The sequence below is a fragment of the Colletotrichum karsti genome, assembly GCF_011947395.1.
Source record: "Colletotrichum karsti strain CkLH20 chromosome Unknown Scaffold3, whole genome shotgun sequence".
Lineage (NCBI taxonomy): Eukaryota > Fungi > Ascomycota > Sordariomycetes > Glomerellales > Glomerellaceae > Colletotrichum > Colletotrichum karsti.
The window spans coordinates 148,410-165,547 of record NW_024065903.1 but is presented as its reverse complement, the minus strand read 5'-3'; the positions used below and the strand labels follow the sequence as shown (position 1 = coordinate 165,547).

General features: G+C 55.5%; 5 protein-coding genes across 5 annotated transcripts; 2 read left to right on the top strand and 3 right to left on the bottom strand.

Annotated features, from left to right (window-relative positions):
• Positions 1-230: 230 nt before the first annotated feature.
• CkaCkLH20_01158 (uncharacterized protein) lies at positions 231-953 on the top strand (the record flags this gene model as incomplete). The annotated part of the gene is made up of 1 exon (XM_038883877.1): positions 231-953. One exon carries the CDS (start codon positions 231-233, stop codon positions 951-953), a length of 723 nt encoding a protein of 240 aa, XP_038750469.1.
• A 295-nt stretch (positions 954-1,248) lies between these two features.
• Positions 1,249-2,433, bottom strand: CkaCkLH20_01157 (Hus1-like protein; the record flags this gene model as incomplete). The annotated part of the gene is made up of 4 exons (XM_038883876.1): positions 1,249-1,275; positions 1,328-2,162; positions 2,223-2,328; positions 2,391-2,433. 4 exons carry the CDS (start codon positions 2,431-2,433, stop codon positions 1,249-1,251), a joined length of 1,011 nt encoding a protein of 336 aa, XP_038750468.1.
• A 1,120-nt stretch (positions 2,434-3,553) lies between these two features.
• On the bottom strand, positions 3,554-4,123 carry CkaCkLH20_01156 (autocrine motility factor; the record flags this gene model as incomplete). The annotated part of the gene is made up of 1 exon (XM_038883875.1): positions 3,554-4,123. One exon carries the CDS (start codon positions 4,121-4,123, stop codon positions 3,554-3,556), a length of 570 nt encoding a protein of 189 aa, XP_038750467.1.
• Positions 4,124-9,357: 5,234 nt separating this feature from the next.
• CkaCkLH20_01155 (putative cytokinesis protein SepA) lies at positions 9,358-14,578 on the top strand (the record flags this gene model as incomplete). Its single annotated transcript, XM_038883874.1, has 2 exons — positions 9,358-12,940; positions 12,990-14,578. 2 exons carry the CDS (start codon positions 9,358-9,360, stop codon positions 14,576-14,578), a joined length of 5,172 nt encoding a protein of 1,723 aa, XP_038750466.1.
• Positions 14,579-15,355: 777 nt separating this feature from the next.
• On the bottom strand, positions 15,356-16,306 carry CkaCkLH20_01154 (uncharacterized protein; the record flags this gene model as incomplete). The annotated part of the gene is made up of 1 exon (XM_038883873.1): positions 15,356-16,306. The coding sequence occupies one exon, from the start codon at positions 16,304-16,306 to the stop codon at positions 15,356-15,358; it is 951 nt and encodes a 316-aa protein (XP_038750465.1).
• Positions 16,307-17,138: the final 832 nt, after the last annotated feature.

The following is a 17,138-nucleotide window of genomic DNA, read 5'->3' as shown; positions in this document are numbered from 1 at the left end:
TTGCATGGGTGTTTGGCGGGTAAAGCTGAGTCACGTGGGCCGCTGACTACTGCTTGGAAAGCACCTTCCGTGCCAATCTTCAACCTGCAAAAGAAGTAGGTATCCAACCCAATCCATTGCATCGTATTACAGCAACCCCAAAAACGTTCAATTCTACCAAAACAAAACGAATCCCCGAACAAGATCGAATTCAACACAAACAACCGAGATCAAAAAGACCACCTCCGAAAATGGACCTCCTCTCGAGCGTCCGCAAATCCGGCTCCCGCGGCGGCGTCAACTTCTCCTGGGACGAGGTCGCCAACTCCAACCACCGCGAGAACTACCTCGGCCACAGCCTCAAAGCCCCCGTCGGCCGCTGGCAGAAGGGCCGCGACCTGAACTGGTACGCCAAGACGGACGACGACGCCGACGCCGGCGACAGCAACGAGACGCCCGAGGAGCGGCAGGAGCGCGAGCGCCGCGAGGAGCTGCGCAAGATCAAGGAGGCCGAGGAGGACGCCCTCGCCCGCGCCCTGGGCCTCCCCGTGCCGCAGCGGGACACCTCGGGCGCGAACGCCGTCGAGGTCAGCGGGTCGAGGGGCATCGGTCCCGCGTCTGCGCCCGCGCCGCTAGCGCCTGAGGAGAAGAAGGGCGGGCTCGTGGTCAAGGAGAAGAGGGAGAAGAGGGATCGCGACGAGGATAGGGAGAGGAGACGGCGTCACCGCAGTCGCAGCCCGAGACGGGACAGGAGGAGAGACGACGAGAGGCGACGAAGCCGAGAGAGAGAGCGGGGAGACGACAGGCGGCGGAGGGAGCGTGATGGTGAGCGAGAGAGGGTCAGAGATCGCGATGGGGATCGCGAGAGGCGGCATAGGGGTGAGCGGAGGGAGCACCGACGGAGGAGCAGGAGCCGGGAGGGGCATCGACCGCGGTCGAGAGACCGCAGGCGCAGTCCGGATGAGCGTCGCTGAGAGGCACCCCAGAACTTTACCAACAAAACCTGACGAATGATACCCAGAATATGCTTATCGGCAGCGTTGTTTGCCACTAATTCCACGCAAACAATATCACATACGAAAATACAGAATATGAAGTCTGTTAGAGCACTTCGTGTTTCAGAAATTTCTCTGCTTTCGATGTAATCTACTTGTGAATGCAATTGCGGCTCAGCCAACGTTGGTATTTATCTCATCAAAGCTCTAGCGGCCGTGTCTAAACCCACTCCAAACTCCAATGAATCAGATCGCAAACTCCATAACATCACTTTTACTGACTGAAAGATCCGACATAATACTGCTGAAAGTTAGCATGTTTCATCATGAGCACTTCTGGGCCATAATCTCACCGTCAGGATTGCCTCCTCTGCTTGCGCATCTTCGTATTGAGGCACGTAAACATGAAGAATCAAGGCATGATCGTCCACAAAAGCAGCGACGACTCTCCCTTCGAGCCTCCCCACACTCAACACTTTGCTCCAATCCTTCCCATCCACTCTCACAGTCGCCCACTTATTCTCACCACCCGCTGTAAATGCTACGCTGGGATGTTCCTCAAGAGGCATGTCAAACTGCGACTGGTCCAGTTCGGGATTTTGCAGTCCGCTCCAGGTGGTCGACACGTTGACGCTCTCGGTCGCGATGCGGAGCTTCAAGCTGCCAAACATGTTGGCACTCAACTCGAGCTTTGGACCCGTGCGAGAACTGCCCGACGCCATGGCCAGCTTGGTGAACCTGTCCGAGATGGCCTTGAGCTGGAGCAGAGGCGGCAGCATGATGTGAACATCTGTCTCGCGGACGGTGGGCTGCATGATCGTCTCGACGGTCTCCGGATGCAGCACGCGCACGGGAATGTTCTGCGTGATGATCTTCTCCCGCTCGTGGCGGAGCGAGGTCAGGTTCTCCGGCATGAAGCCCTCGTCGTCGTCAAAGGGGTCGTTCTCGAGACCCGCGTAGGCTGCGTTGCGGCCGCCGGCGCCCGAGGTGCTCGTGGTCGTGGTGATGGTCATCGACAGCACGGGGACCCCGTCCTTCTTAGTCAGACGGAGGGAGGCGGACGTGCTGTTGGAGGCGGAGCGCAGGGCGCGCTGGAGGAGGGCGAGAGGGAGTTCCAGGTTGATGGTGTTGTCCTTCTCTGCGGACTGGATGTGATAGCCGTCGAAGATGAAGTCCATGGGAATGACGCTGGGCCCCAGGTGTAAGCTGCCAGTGTGCTGCCGTGAATGGCGGGGACTGCGCACTTACGACCAGACCTGTGACCCGGTGTCGGGAATTACGGTGAAGCGCGCCGTTTCATCGTCGAGTCGTACCCAGGCGATCTTCTCTAGTGAAGATAGAGCGGCGGTGAACTCTATGGTTGAGAACGGCGCGATTAGTAGGTGATCCCGGGACGTGCGGAAAAGATGGGCGCACTCGAGAAGGTGCGGATGTTTTTCAACTCCGTCTTGAACCGCATTTTGGAAAAAAGCAAGGCAGATCTCTGCCGGCTGATTAATGCGATATGAGAAGGAGCGTGGTAGTCGACACTGCGGTGAAGGGCCGGCCAGGTTGAGTCAAGGTGAGGTCGCCGGCGAGGATTTAGGTAGTTGCCGCTTTCGGGTGGTAGACGTAGACGTAGACGTAGACGCGTTGAGTGGGAGACAAGACGCGATCCGCGCCACCCTAGTGCCGTTAGATGGTGTTGGCCAGCAGCTGCAAGGTGAGGGCACAGGGGCATGGACACAGCATGTTAGTGGATGCCTGCCGTCATGCCGGTCACCTCCCATCACTGCAGGGCGGAACTTTTTAGCGCGGGGTAGGCTCCCAGCTAGCGGGTCCAGATTGGGAAACCTCACCCCATTCACAGTTCGCGCCTTCCCCGCCATCACCTGAGGTGCGCAGTAAGGCCAGTAACAGTTTTCCGAGTCGGCCACTTAGACGATCCGGGACAGCTTCAGATGCTTGTCAGGTCGTTGCAATCCCGATATGGGATGCCGGAAATGGCGCTCTAGTGACGTCGGCTTGGTTTGGAAGGGTTGGTTGGACCAGAAGGGTGTGAAGAATGTGTAAGTCTAGCCCGGTCTTTGAGATTGATCACTGACGACCCTGATTACTGTGCGCTCTTCAGTCGACGACGAGGATAGAGGACAGGAGAGCGGAAATTACAAGGAAAAATTAAGAGGAACATCAGGGTATGCCAGCTTATCGTCAGCGTACACGGCAAAACAGAAGCACAGCAGGTGTGGAGTGGAAACATGCACAAGAAGTTTTGCACTGAGACCGATGAAAGCTCTGAGCAGCATTGTAGTACCAAAAATATACTCCTGAGATTCTCTGTTGGTTGATAAGGTATGGACAAATGAAATCCGGCTGCTGTACCGTCTGTTATCTCATAGCCTCGAGAGGCTTCTCCATCCGTAGTACTCCTAACACAATGTTCTCTTGCCTGCGTCTTTCTGAGGCGCGGCCGATAAACAACCATCGAGGCCACCGACGTTATTCTCAACTGTGGTCATTCGCTCAAATGCCATCGTCTTTCCCAAAAGTCGTAAAATGGTGACAATATCGCTTGCTGATTTTCCCGGGATAGCCGGTTGTCATCTCTTTGACGATTTCGACGCGGACGCTTTCCTCTCTTCTTCCAAGAAATGCTCCGTCCACTTCCTCTTCCATACTTCGCGGTCCTCCCACGGCTCTTTGGCCGGTGTCTCCTCCTGCTCCTTGGGGACCTCGGCTGGGATGGACGCCATGTTGTGGTCGAGCGAGTGGATGAGAGAGCTGAGCCGCGGCAGCAGCTGTCCTCGTAAATATTTCGACGTCTTGCGTGACCTCTGCAGTTGGGTGTGGCATATCTCGCACGGCATCCATCCCCAGTACATGTAGTTGCGGACCGGCTTCATCGTGGGCACTACGGGATGACCGCAGTCGCATCGCATGCTGACCCGGCACCACGGGCAATGGGGCTCATCGACGCTGGCGACGCCTAGCCAGTGTCGTATGCAGTCGCCGCCGAATCGGTGTCCGCATGGTAGATATCGCCAGACCTCCCGGTCGCCCTCCTCCTTGACCTCGCCGACCTTCTCGTAGCATATTGCGCAGCAGGTGTCGTCGGCGGCAGGGTTAGAAGCCATCTCCTGCTTCCGCATAACGGATTTGAAAATATTCATCGTCGTCTTCAGCGGGCCGGGACCATGGATTCGCGTGTTGGTTAAGAGACCGGTTTGGTACAAAGAAAGTCGAGCAAACTGGCGTACGAGTAGTCCGGGCTAGCCGAGTCCTTTGATTCAGATCGGGTGAAGAGCGATAATGAATAAAGAAGACCTTGAAAATAACAAAGGAAGGACTGCCAGTATAGAAAGACACTGACTTTACCAAAGCTAATCGTGCCTTGCAGATGGCACGACATTGACCTCGCCGTTAGACGGTTCCGGATTTCCAACCGGGTAGGCCATGTCTTGTTTAAAGGTCAGGCGCACGGAGCTCTACCTTGGGTGAAAGGTGTGCCGGCACCTTGCTGGGCTATGCTTGACATGTGCGCTGCAATATTCAGTTGAGGGAGCATCTGGCATTGGTTGGAGTCGTGTGACGGTTGTCGGAAGGAGTGCATGCCCCTCCGGATGAGGACCGTTTCGGTTTCTTGCTGACCTCCTCTACATCTAAATCCATCCGCCCCATCGCCGCTTATGCTGAGAGCGCATGCCCTCTGGGTGAGACGGGCGGGTTGGCTGGCAGAAACACAAGAGGCTGGTGTAGGTGAGGTGAGAATAGATGAGCTAAGCGGGACAAGCAGTCCAGGAAAGCGAAGTGAGAAACACGAACGGCCAGGCTAGGCAAGACGGGAGAGACATGCAGGACGGAAACACGGGCGCCTGAGCGGCGGTTGTTTCGGAGCGGCGATTGCGCCTGACTCCCACGAGTCCTATCCGAGCCAAACATGACGGAGATTGAACGAGACAGGCCAGAAAGTGAGGCAGCATTTTGAGTTCAGCTGATGTCCCGACTCGAAGCATTGAAATGCATGCGCCTCTTGGCCACACCATCGCCACCTCCTCATGGCTTCGTGGCCTCCAAAATAGCAGGTACCGGATCATGGACAAAAACACTTTCATGGCAGAAACCGATACTGCGTCGGCTCCGGGATCCGAAGAACGCGAACATGGCTGGTGTGTGGGTGAGCGATGACAGTCTGACTTAGATCGGCCAACCCTCCCGAAGGTCTAAGCAGTTCGCCTCAGTCCAATGTCGCGTGCGAGGCGGAAGATACAGGTTCTGTGCGGCGCCGACCTCTGCGTGTGTGTCTGATGATGGGCATTCAGCCGAAGCTTCTGTCTCGTGGTCAATTAAGGCTGCGGGCATTCGGAACAGCAAGGCTGGTGTGCGTATTAAGACTTATGACTACCGCCAGGACCCAGCCGTATTACGTCCGTTGTTATCGTCGTCACTGTCGTCGCTATCATCTCTGAAGCCCTCTTCTAGGCTGGTGGTGACGTTCGGTGTTAGCATGCCACGCAACGCAGACGCTGGGGGGACAATCCCAACTCACTCTCTGCTCAGCCTTCTCGTACTGTCATTGTCGTGTCTGTCCCGTCGGATATCATCCGAGATTGCCCTCCGCGTTTCCTCGCCCACGTCTCCCAGTTCCTCGCCGTCTTCGTCGTCGGAAGTGTCGGTCGCAACAACAAGGCGCTCGTGAGCGTTGCGACTCCATGTAGAGGGTACAATCATCCTTGCGATCCCATTCTGTATGCGATGGCGCAGCGAAACGGTTGAAGTCGATATCGTGTCGATGGGCAAGTACTGGCTATAGCGGCTGCGCCATTTGCGCCAAAGTGGTAGGAGCACGTATGTCGAGACGAGGAACAAGATCAACGAGATGACGGCGGGCACTATTAGAGTCTTGGACGCAAGGCTCGGTCAGCTCACGGAACATGCGGGAATCGCGGGGGGACGGCGGAAGCCACGGAATTGGGTAAGGTAAATCGCACCTTGACGACTGACATGGTGGCGCCCATGATGGGCTTGCGACAATGAGGGGAGCGGACGTGGATATCAAGTAGTTGGTCCCTCGATTATTTGAGAGGTTCAAGTAGAGGGATGGCGCAGAGCCTCTGCTGGCAGGCTTGGCTGAAGACTTCTGCCGGCGCGCGCGGACGAAGGCTGGCCAGAGCCAGAAGCAGAGCTAATTGTAGACACAGCCTTGCCAAGTTGCTGGGCGTGAGCGCGCGTGGGCAGGCACCTCAGTTGACGTGACGTGGAGCGAGCGGATCGACAGGAAGTTGCAAACGGCGAGTCACTTGGTTCCGGCCGGCGCCGGGCTGGTGAAGCAGGGACAGGCCGACCCTGCCACCTAAGTGCTGTAGTGATTGAGCTGGCTTCTTCTACTCAGTGTCATTCCGCCAGGACAAACCTGATGCCCCGAAGATTGATAAAATGTCGGACAGAATATCATTGCAGCTGCAATCACTGGTCTTGACCGTAAAGCGAAGACCTGTAAGCCATCCAGACGCCTTTCCGTAGGGTAAACAGAAATGGAGGTTCCTTATCTAAGCTCAGAAGCGAGGGCCAGAGATAAGACATGCGGGAGCTGGGGATCGCGCCATCCATCTCAGCCTGAGAAGGCCTCCGTCCTCCGTCCTCCGTGCTGATGTTTGACCGAGTAGGATTTGTTCCTTTTGTTCTGTTTCTGTTCCTGCATCAGCAAAGCAACGCTTGGTGAGAGACACCCCCATGCTCATACGACCACGGTCGTGGAACGATCTGGAACGAAGCAAAGATGAAAAGATGCAGCCGAGGGTCGAAAGTCGACGGTCGTCGTCATGGTCGAATTCTTCCAAAATTCCCATCATGTCGCTTAAGGCGCTGGGCCGCGGTGGTGGACACACTCCCGGAAGGCATTGATGCCAAACATAGCAAGGTACTCCACCGGCCATTTTTGCATGTGGAGGTACATGGTTCGAGATCCCTTCAGCTGCGCTGGAAATGGAAGGCTGCCAGCAGGCATTGTAATTGGGTCCAGGGGTCTTTTTTAGCTGAGCAGTTCAGGGACCAGTAGATGAACCGTCCACCAGATTGCAGAACTAACACGAAGACAAGGTCCAGTGCCTTTTTAGACCACGCAGGCAGGATTGGCGAATATCAAGACGGAGACTTAAGAGCAAATGATGGGAAGAACTGCAGCTGATAACTACACCGACGAACTCCCGATTTGATTTGACCGAGGGCTCACAGGCTTTGGCAGATGCCGATGCCGATGGCGATCTTTGGCGTACTCGGTTTGGCTTGATTGTCCATCTTAGGTACTATGTAGTAGGCACCTGCCTTAAAAAGCCCACGGACTTGGACTTGGTCTTGGACTTGGGCATCGGTGGATTTGTCTACGGATACCAAGGTATCTGATCTTGCCAATATCGGCAGCACAGGACGCAAGTCGTCACTCAACCCCTGAGAGATACAGCAAGCCCCCCGTCGGCATCGCATGGCAAGCCGTAAAATAGAGCAAAAAATTGAAGATGAACACCCTGCAAAGTAAAATGTCCCGCCGGGCGGGCTCCTCCAGCGTCCCCGCAGTCCAGGGCAATGGAAGTCAAGACTCGCATCCAGTGCAACGACTGCGCCAACAATATCTCCACTACCGCCGCCGGATCTGTTCAAGTTTCCGTATTACGGCGCATTTGTACGGATAGATAGTATTTCTTGGGTAGGTAGTTAATCAAGCTAATGTAGCCTTCAACCGGACTCCTAATGCGCCGAAGCCTCAGGTCGAGCTCCCGTCTTGTCCAGTTCTCGGTGACTTTGACATTGGCCTCTGCCTCCTCTCCTTCCCGTCCTCTCCCATCATCTTTTCTTTGAGTCTCTTTCTCTCCGTTCGTGTACTTCTCCATTCCAGCTATCACCGCTGCAACGCTTTGGGTCGTCGGTGGCCAAGTCACAACCCGTCAACCAACAATAACCGAAGAGTCTGGACTTCGCCGTCGGCACCTCAACCTTCCCACCCCTTCCACCCTCGCCCTACCGACCACCAGAGCGCCATCCCCCCCAAAAAAACAAAAACGCTCAGGCAGTTTCCGCAAAAGAACTCGCACATCTGCTGCCCCTGAAGTGTCAAGTCAATCGCGGCCCCTTGTCGAGCCCCGTTTCATCAGGGGACTCCGCACTTGCAACGTCGTCTTCGGTCTTGGGCTTTTGGTCTTTTTTGCAGTCGCCGTCACGGTATTCGCAGACAGCAGACACGCGAAGGGCAATACGCAGAGCAGAGAAGGCGCACACGTCGCTCGTCCCTCTCATCCCTCGCGCTTCCCCTCTCGTCCCCCCCATGTTCTACGAATCTCCTTGACCGCCGCCGCTGGGCACTAAAACATTGGTAGTCAACTGCCGTTCAGCAACGAACGCCTTCCTAAGTCCAAAAGTCCAAACGAAGGACCAACAGGCAAGAGGGCTAGCAGGCGAGGAGGATCCAGTTGCCAATTCGTTTCCTCCCCTCCCCCTTCCCTAAGGTACCTTGCCCTCACGTGGGAAACCTTGACCTCAGCCAAAACACTTACGGCAGACCCCGTCACCGTCACCGTTACCGTCCCCGGCGCACTCCATTCATCAGGGCAGTTCTTCAGTCCGCTACCAGCTCTGCGTGTCTCTTTCTGCGACCCAGATACACGTCTTCGGACACCTACCTGATCTTGGCCTTGGATACCTGGCAACCCTCACTCGCAGCATACATCGCACACGTCGCACACACGGTGACACACCACCTTCTTTTTTTCGCGACTCGGTCGTGGTCCCGTCCTCTTGTTCATCAACCCCTCGGCCCCATCCTACGGCGCCGCTCATCTAATTCGGCGCTTATCCAGCGAAACAGAAACAACACACTCGAGCCCGGAACAATAAAACTTGCAGAATTCTTGTCGGTTTTGTTCTGAACCAGACCCGGAAGCCAGCACCGCTTGCTTCCCTTTCCAACAGCAGTGAAATGTACGTCCGCCGTCTTGTGCTCCAGGGGTCCCCCTCCAGCGCTACCCAGTCCCCGACTCCCAAAACCACCGTCTGCTTCGATCCAAACTTGGGTAGAAGACATGCTAAAACATAACCGATTCATGCGAACAGAGATCCAACGCGCCACATTTGCAGAACCACCCATCCCAACACCACCGCAAGAGCTCCACGTTGACGGGTAGAGCTTCAATCATGCGACCGGCCTTGGCCACCATCCTCGCCCGAACTACCCAGTCCCGTCAGTCTTGAACCTGAAGATACCGTACACAATCCGATCGAGCTTTACGTGAGAGGACCAGGTGTTTCACCTGCCTCCCCGTCAGTCTTGAACCTGAAGATACCGTACACAATCCGATCGAGCTTTACGTGAGAGGACCAGGTGTTTCACCTGCCTCCCCGTCAACCTACGCACACCATGTCTTCCACCGACAAGTCGAGGCAATCCTCGGGGAAATCTTTCTTCTCGCGCAACCGAAAAGACAAACGCAACACCAGTGACGAGGGCCGTCATTTGGCTGGAGCCGATAACTTCGATACCGCTAGCATACACTCGCGGGCGTCTCGACATCACCGCGACTCCTCGTCCGTCTCGATCGACCAGTTTCCCGATTCCGGCCTTTCGGCTGGTCCCATGACCAGTATTCCCTACGAAGCCGTACCCGGTTCTCGATCGCCAGTGCCAGTCGAATACCTACCCAAGAGCGACCAGGTCGCGCTGCTGCGCAACGGCCCTTCGCCGCATCATCTCAACCAAGGCGGCGATTTTCACCAATACCCCAACTTCGACACTTCCAGCATGGCGGGCGGAGCAGGTTCACATGCTTCGCGGGCCCCTCCGCAGCCGAATATCACAATGGCCACTACTGGCCGCCAGACGCAATACCAGCAGTGGGGACCAGGGCCGGCTCGCGTTAGCATGGCGAGCACAATCAATGGGTCCCACAACCCCAGATACGATTCGTACATGACATCGGCGGGTCGAAGTTCTGCTGACCAAGCCAGCATATTCTCTACAGGTAATGGAGGCACCTCAGACAAGACCGCAAATCGCTCATCAAAACCAGCACTACCCAGTGCTTCATCGCAGAGTTCCTACTCCTCGCATATGTCCTATAGGGACTCGTCGCACCCTTCCTCGCACCGACTGACGAAATTTCCCGGCATGGTACCCACCGGACACGATGGATTCCACTTCCCCCGACCGGATAACGACGACATCGTCGACCAGATGTTCCTGGCCTTGATGCAGAAACGAGGATGGCACAATCTACCCGAGCAGGCGCGTCGCCAGATGGTCGCCTACCCGGCCGACAAGAAGTGGACGTTGCTATACCAGGACCGGTTGACCGAGTGGCAAGGAGAGCAAAAGAGGAGGCAAACAGCAAAACCGAATCAATACGCGACACCCGAGATTTTGGTCAACTCCGACGAGGAGGGATCTCCAGAATGGTACGTCCGACGTGTGATGGATAACAGCTTGGACACCAAGGGCCTAGGAAGTCTGGAGGTCAACCTCAGAACGCAACAAATAGGATGGGTCAAGCGCTTCATTGAGTGCCAGGGCCAAGTCGCGTTGACGAACGTGTTGATGAAGATCAACCGTAAGACCGCCCTTGGACCTGCGCCAGACCAGAAGGCCGACAGGAATTTGGACCGCGAGTACGATATCATCAAGTGCCTGAAGGCGTTGATGAACAACAAGTTCGGTGCCGACGACGCCCTTGCACACCAGCAGGTCATAATCGCGCTTGCGACTTCGATGATTTCACCGCGTTTGACGACCCGAAAACTCGTCAGCGAAGTCTTGACATTCTTGTGTCACTGGGGGGATGGCGAAGGACACCTGAAGGTCATTCAGGCTCTCGACTCGGTTAAGGCTCAGCAAGGAGAGAATGGCCGCTTCGATGCTTGGATGCGGCTCGTCGAGGTTACGGTCGACGGCCGAGGAAAGATGGGCAGTCTGGTCGGAGCCAGCGACGAGGTCCGCAGCGGTGGTATTGGCATGGAGAACCTGTTGATGGAATATGCCGTCGCTACGCTGATTCTCATCAACATGATTGTCGACGCCCCTGAGAGAGATTTGCAGCTGCGGATGCACATCCGCGCTCAGTTCACCGCATGTGGAATCAGGCGAATCCTCACCAAGATGGAGTCGTTCCAATACGACCTCATTGACAAGCAGATCGAGCACTTCCGGGCCAACGAAGCTATCGACTATGAGGACTTGTTGGAGAAGGAGAACAACAGCATCAAGGACAGCGTCGAAGGAGAGGTTAAGGATCTCAACGACCCTGTTCAGATTGTCGACGCCATTCAGCAACGTTTGCGGGGAAGCAAGACGCAGGACTACTTTGTCTCCGCACTGCAGCACTTGCTGCTCCTTCGCGATAACGATGGCGAAGAGCGACTGCGAACGTTCCAGCTCGTGGACTCCATGCTCAGCTACGTGGCCATGGACCGGCGTTTGCCGAATATGGACCTCAAACAAAGTCTCAACTTTACTGTCCAGAGTCTGCTGGACAAGCTTCACACAGACTCGGAAGCTCGTCAGGCCCTGGACGAGGCTCTTGAGGCCAGGCGGATTGCAGATGCTGCCATGGCGGAAAGAGATGAGATGAGGGAGAAGATAGAGCTGGGTGCCGACGGTCTCGTAGCAAAGCTTCAAAAGCAACTGGACGAGCAAGCAAGGTTCATTGAAGCTCAGCGGCGTCAGGCCGAGGGTTTGAAGGCGGAACTCGAAAATATCCAAACGCTGCGCCAGAAGGAAGCACAACGTTATGAGTTAGAAACCAGAGAGCTCTACCTGATGCTCCGCGACGCTCAAGACGTTGCTGCTTCTAACGCTATTAAAGGCAGTAACAAGCTCGGAGAGGAAGATCCGTCTAGAATGCAAGGTATTCTGGACCGTGATCGTCTCATGGAGCGTCTGCAAATGCAGATCGAGCGCCAGAAGACCCAGTTCAAGTTGGAGGGCAGAGTTTGGGGCGAAGCTGTTGGGCCTTCTGACAGGCTTCGCGCTCTTCGAGAGGAAATGGACGACAGCGCCGTCGGCTCTGGGCCTGGTACACCGCCCAGAGACTTCACGAACAGCATGCTCGGCAGCGTCAACCGCAACACAAAGATTGCCCGGAAGCCAGTTCAGGGCCGTGAACTCATGGAAGGTGAGCTTCTGGAGGAAGGTGATGAGGACGAGGATGGCGTTGTCTACGAGAAGCCCAGAGTCGTCGAGATCCGCCGCCCAGTCATGGACCCCAACCAGAAGGCCGGGCTCTTCGGCGAGATGGCTGGAAAGGTCAAGAGATACGACGCAGACAGCGACTCAGAGAACGGCGAGGGTGCCACCACGGGCCCATCACACCCAAGTCTGGAGTCGGGTTCTCCCATCACCCCCGCCGAGGGCGAGCCTCCCAAGATCCAAGTCACGGGCGTCGGCGCTGCCCCGCCGCCTCCACCGCCGCCTCCGCCAATGCCCGGTCAAACCGGTGCAGCTCCGCCGCCACCCCCTCCTCCACCCCCGATGCCGGGGATGTTGTCGCCTACCGGCGCTCCTGCCCCACCACCACCGCCTCCGCCTCCGCCTATGCCCGGCATGGGCGGTCCTCCTCCCCCTCCTCCTCCTCCGCCAATGCCTGGTGCTCCTGGACTGCCTCCGCCACCTCCTCCACCCCTACCTGGTGCCATCTCCGGACACTTCCTGTCCCAATCTACGCCCTTCTCCTCCGCACCTTCTCTCGGATTGCCTGGCGTTCGCTCGAAGAAGAAGCTCAAGGCTCTTCACTGGGACAAGGTCGATTCTCCATTGACTACCCACTGGGCTGCCCATGCGCCATCGGCGGAAGAGCGTGAAGAGAAGTACATTGAACTAAGCAAGAAGGGTATCTTGGATGAGGTCGAGAAACTTTTCATGGCCAAGGAGATCAAGAAGCTGGGTATTGGTGGTGGTGCCAAGAAGGACGACAAGAAGCAGATCATCAATGGCGATCTTCGCAAAGCTTACGGTAGGTACCTTACTTCTGCGGGGTCAAAGCAGATACTGACATTCCACAGAAATTGCTTTCGCCAAATTTTCTCAAATTTCCGTTGAGAAGATTGTACAAATGATCATTCACTGCGATAAAGACATCTTGGATAACCCGGTAGTCATGGACTTCTTGGGTAAAGATGATCTCTGCAATATTCCCGACAACACTGCCAGGCAGATGGCTCCATACAGCAAGGACTGGACGGGTGCCAACCCTGACAAGGCGGAACGTGAACAAGATCCAGCAGAGCTTACCAGACAGGACCAACTTTATCTCTACACGGCCTTTGAGTTGCACCATTACTGGAAGGCTAGAATGAGGGCTCTCGCCTTGACTAGAAGTTTTGAGCCGGAGTTTGACGAGATCACCGATAAGATGCGTCACGTTGTTGGCGTATCCGAATCGCTGAGAGATTCCGTGTCTCTGATGAACGTTCTCGGTCTCATCCTGGATATCGGAAACTACATGAACGACGCCAACAAACAAGCTCGTGGTTTCAAACTCAGCTCCTTGGCTAGACTCGGCATGGTCAAAGACGACAAGAACGAATCCACTTTGGCCGATCTCGTCGAGCGTATCGTGCGCAACCAATATCCCGAATGGGAAGACTTCGCCAACGATATCGCCGGTGTCATGGCAGCACAGAAGATCAACATCGAGCAGCTGCAACAAGATGCCAAGCAGTACATTGACACGGTCAAGAATGTCCAAATGTCGCTTGACGCTGGTAACCTGAGCGATCCCAAGAAGTTCCATCCTCAGGACCGTGTTAGCCAGGTTGTCCAGAGGATCATGAAGGACGCCAGGCGGAAGGCTGAGGAAATGCAACTATACCTGGAGGAGATGATGAAGACCTACAACGACATCATGGTCTTCTACGGTGAAGACCCTACCGACGAGAACGCCCGCAGAGACTTCTTCGCTAAGCTCGCCATGTTCATTGGAGAGTGGAAGAAGTCCAGGGAGAAGAACATTAAGTATGAGGAGCAGCGCAGGCGCAACGAGGCTTCCATGAAGCGGAAGCACCAACAACTCAATGTCAACAACGGAAAGGTGGAAGGAGCTCCGCCATCACCATCCAGTGCGGGTGCGATGGACTCCTTGCTGGAAAAGCTACGTGCTGCTGCCCCGCAGACACGAGACCAGAGAGACCGCCGCCGCAGGGCACGACTCAAGGACCGCCATCAGGTGCGGATAGCATCTGGACAAAAGATCCCGGATCTAAACGAGAACCCGGAAGTCGAAGCAACCCTGGCCCAGCCACCCAAGGAAAACCCCATCGACGAAGATGGCAACCCGATCAGCCCGGGATTGTCGTCGCCAAGGGATGCTGCCGAGGACGACGTGGCCGATCGCGCGGCAATGCTGCTACAGGGCATGCGCGGAGGAGACGGTGCCGACGACGCCGACCCGGAGAAGAGAGAGAGCCTGCGGCGCTCGAGGAGGCAGACAGCCGAGGAAGAACGGCGGACCAGGAGACGAAGGCGCGAGAAGGCGACGTCCACCAACACCGCCGCGATCAGCGAGGGGGAGACGACTGTGACGGAGGCTTCGAAGGAGGAGGAGATACCCCCAACCCCTTCGGTTGAGAACACACCTGTAGAAGAATCATGAGTCCGGATCTCATGTGGAAGTCACCAGTCGTCCATATATAAGAACCACGTAATGTTTACTTTATTTCGAAGAACAAAAACGCATCGAGGAGGGGGATCTGCCAAAGGTTATGCCCAACCTGGACAGGTCTCCCCTTTCGCATCGAAGGTCGATCTGGAGCATCAAAAGTCGGAGCAAGAGGAAAGGGGAAGCCCGGGCAAGGATCATCAGCACAAACTCGTATTCTGGTCTCTCTTTTTCCCAATCACATACTCTCTTGTGACTCAATTCGGAATCTATATTGGAGAGGGAGGGATTGGATGAAGGTTAGCCGCATATTTGCATCTTTGCATGGTTGTTGCTTTCATTCTCTTCTCTACGCTCTTCGGGGCGCGCATTGTAGATGGTATGCTGGGCATCAAGCTGGTCTTTGGGTTGGCATTCTGTTCTTTGCATGGTGTGCGGCGACGGCGAAGGGAGCCTCTGGATGGGATGGACTTTTCAGCGGTGCGGTGAGATTAGGAAGACGTCGACTCAACACCGAATCATTTCGACTTGCTTGCCTCCTGTTATCGTGACCTGACATCTGGCGTACCCTACTGAGCAGGCAAGATGAACGGTGGTGTGACGTAGGTACCAGAATCAATGTATGAGTTCCTGGAAATCACGAAAGACCGGCGGCTCCAGACCCGAAACCAGTGCAGCAAAACATTGTGAGGGTCTAGTTTGATCTTGCTTCGGATAATTCTATAATGGAATTCAACAGAGGGATGATAGTAGGGTAACACATTTCAACCATCACGCTGACTCCACCAAAGCCTTGAACGCCTGAGCAGCTGTGATCTTGGGCGGATTCATCTCCAGAACAACCTCACTCGTCGTCGAAGCAGACGCCTTCCCCTCCCACGTCGCATCCGCAGCATGCCTCAGAGACCCGATGACATTCTTCGCCTCGGTCGTGGTATCCGCAATGACATGATCCACCCACGACATGTCCCTGAACACCACATCCTTCACAGGCGCCCCGATGTACTTCTCGACCATCTCGACAAGCTTCGCGCCCGTCAGGTCTTCGGGCCCGTTGAGGACGTACTTGGCCCCATCATGCCTCGAAACATCCTCCTCAAGTAACAACCGTCCCGCGAACGACCCGACGTCCCCGGCGTCCACGACACCCACCGGCACGGACTCCGCGAGCATCATCCTCAGCGTGCCTTGCTCGCCGCCGTCACGAACCTTCTTCACCAGAGCCACGGCTTCGCCCATGACATACGGGTAGAACACGTTAGGCTGGAGCGACGTCCACTTCAACCCCTCAAACTCCTTCGACCCGAGGAGCGCCTCGATGGCCCAGTGGTTGCGCGGGTAATACGCCTTGCAGTCCGGGCGGACGTTGCACGCCGTCGTGGAGATGCGGACGACGTACTCGACACACCCCGCCTCCAGCGCCGCGACGTGGAAGGTGGATTCCTCGGCGAACTGGCTGGGGCTCACGGCCGAGGCGACGAAGACGCGGACGATTTCTTGGGAGCGCAGCCATTCGGCGGTGATTTCGGACCAGTTCTGGCGGATCACCTCGACGCCGGGGAGGGTGGCGAGGTGTTGGGCGACGGGGCTGTCGGGGGAGCGGGTTGTGGCTAGGATCCGGTGGGAGGAGAAGGGTGTTTGGGGGAGGAGGGAGGAGAGGGTTGAGACGACGCTGGGGCCGGTGTTGCCCGTGGCGCCGGCGACGAGGATCGTAGGAGGCATGGTGTTATGGTGTTGTAGTTTGAATAAGTCGGATCTTGAAGCCCAATGCCGTTCTGGAAAACATCTCACTTTCATATGCGAATGCCCTCCTTACTTCTATACTTCAGCTCAAGCATCGTGTAACTGTCCTATTAGTTAACGATGATATACATTAGCAAGAGCAATATTATTGAGCATGGCCAGATGCATTGCTTCTTTAGTAACGTCAAACTCCGCAATCTTCAAAGTCCGCAACACAATCATGCGGAGAACCAAGACTTCGAAGTTCACTAATCAATAATGTCTGTCTCTGCGCCTGTTGATAAACAATTCTCCGTCAAAATGCTGATAAATTCACGATGCATCAGACGATTCATTATTTTCCATGTTGTCAACGTCCTATTTACGCTCTGATTAGGCCCTAAGTGACCCATGGACCAAGATCTTGCACAATAACATCAACAGCGAAGTTATGCTGAGGAGTTTGGGGTAAAGGAGGATGGAGACGACCTACTTTCGGGCTTTTATGCTAGCAGCTCCATGGAATTATTGTAATAAACTTCAAAAAAGGCATTTAGAACCTGATGTCGCATGAAATTAGTCAAACACTATACAGTATTCCCCTACATCAATATTTGAGTAAAAAAAAAAGTCAGTCACTAATTTCAGCTGTAACTGGGAAAAGCCACTGAGACCGATTTGTTCTCCGAGTGCTCGAAACATTGCTCGTCGTTCCACAGTTGGATCTCTTATATCTCACTGCTAAGTTCCGTTCAGAACATGCCAGATCGAAGGCAAAGCTGGAAACCCTAGCGGCAATATCGTCGGCGGAAGTCGTGGGAGGGAAAGGGGA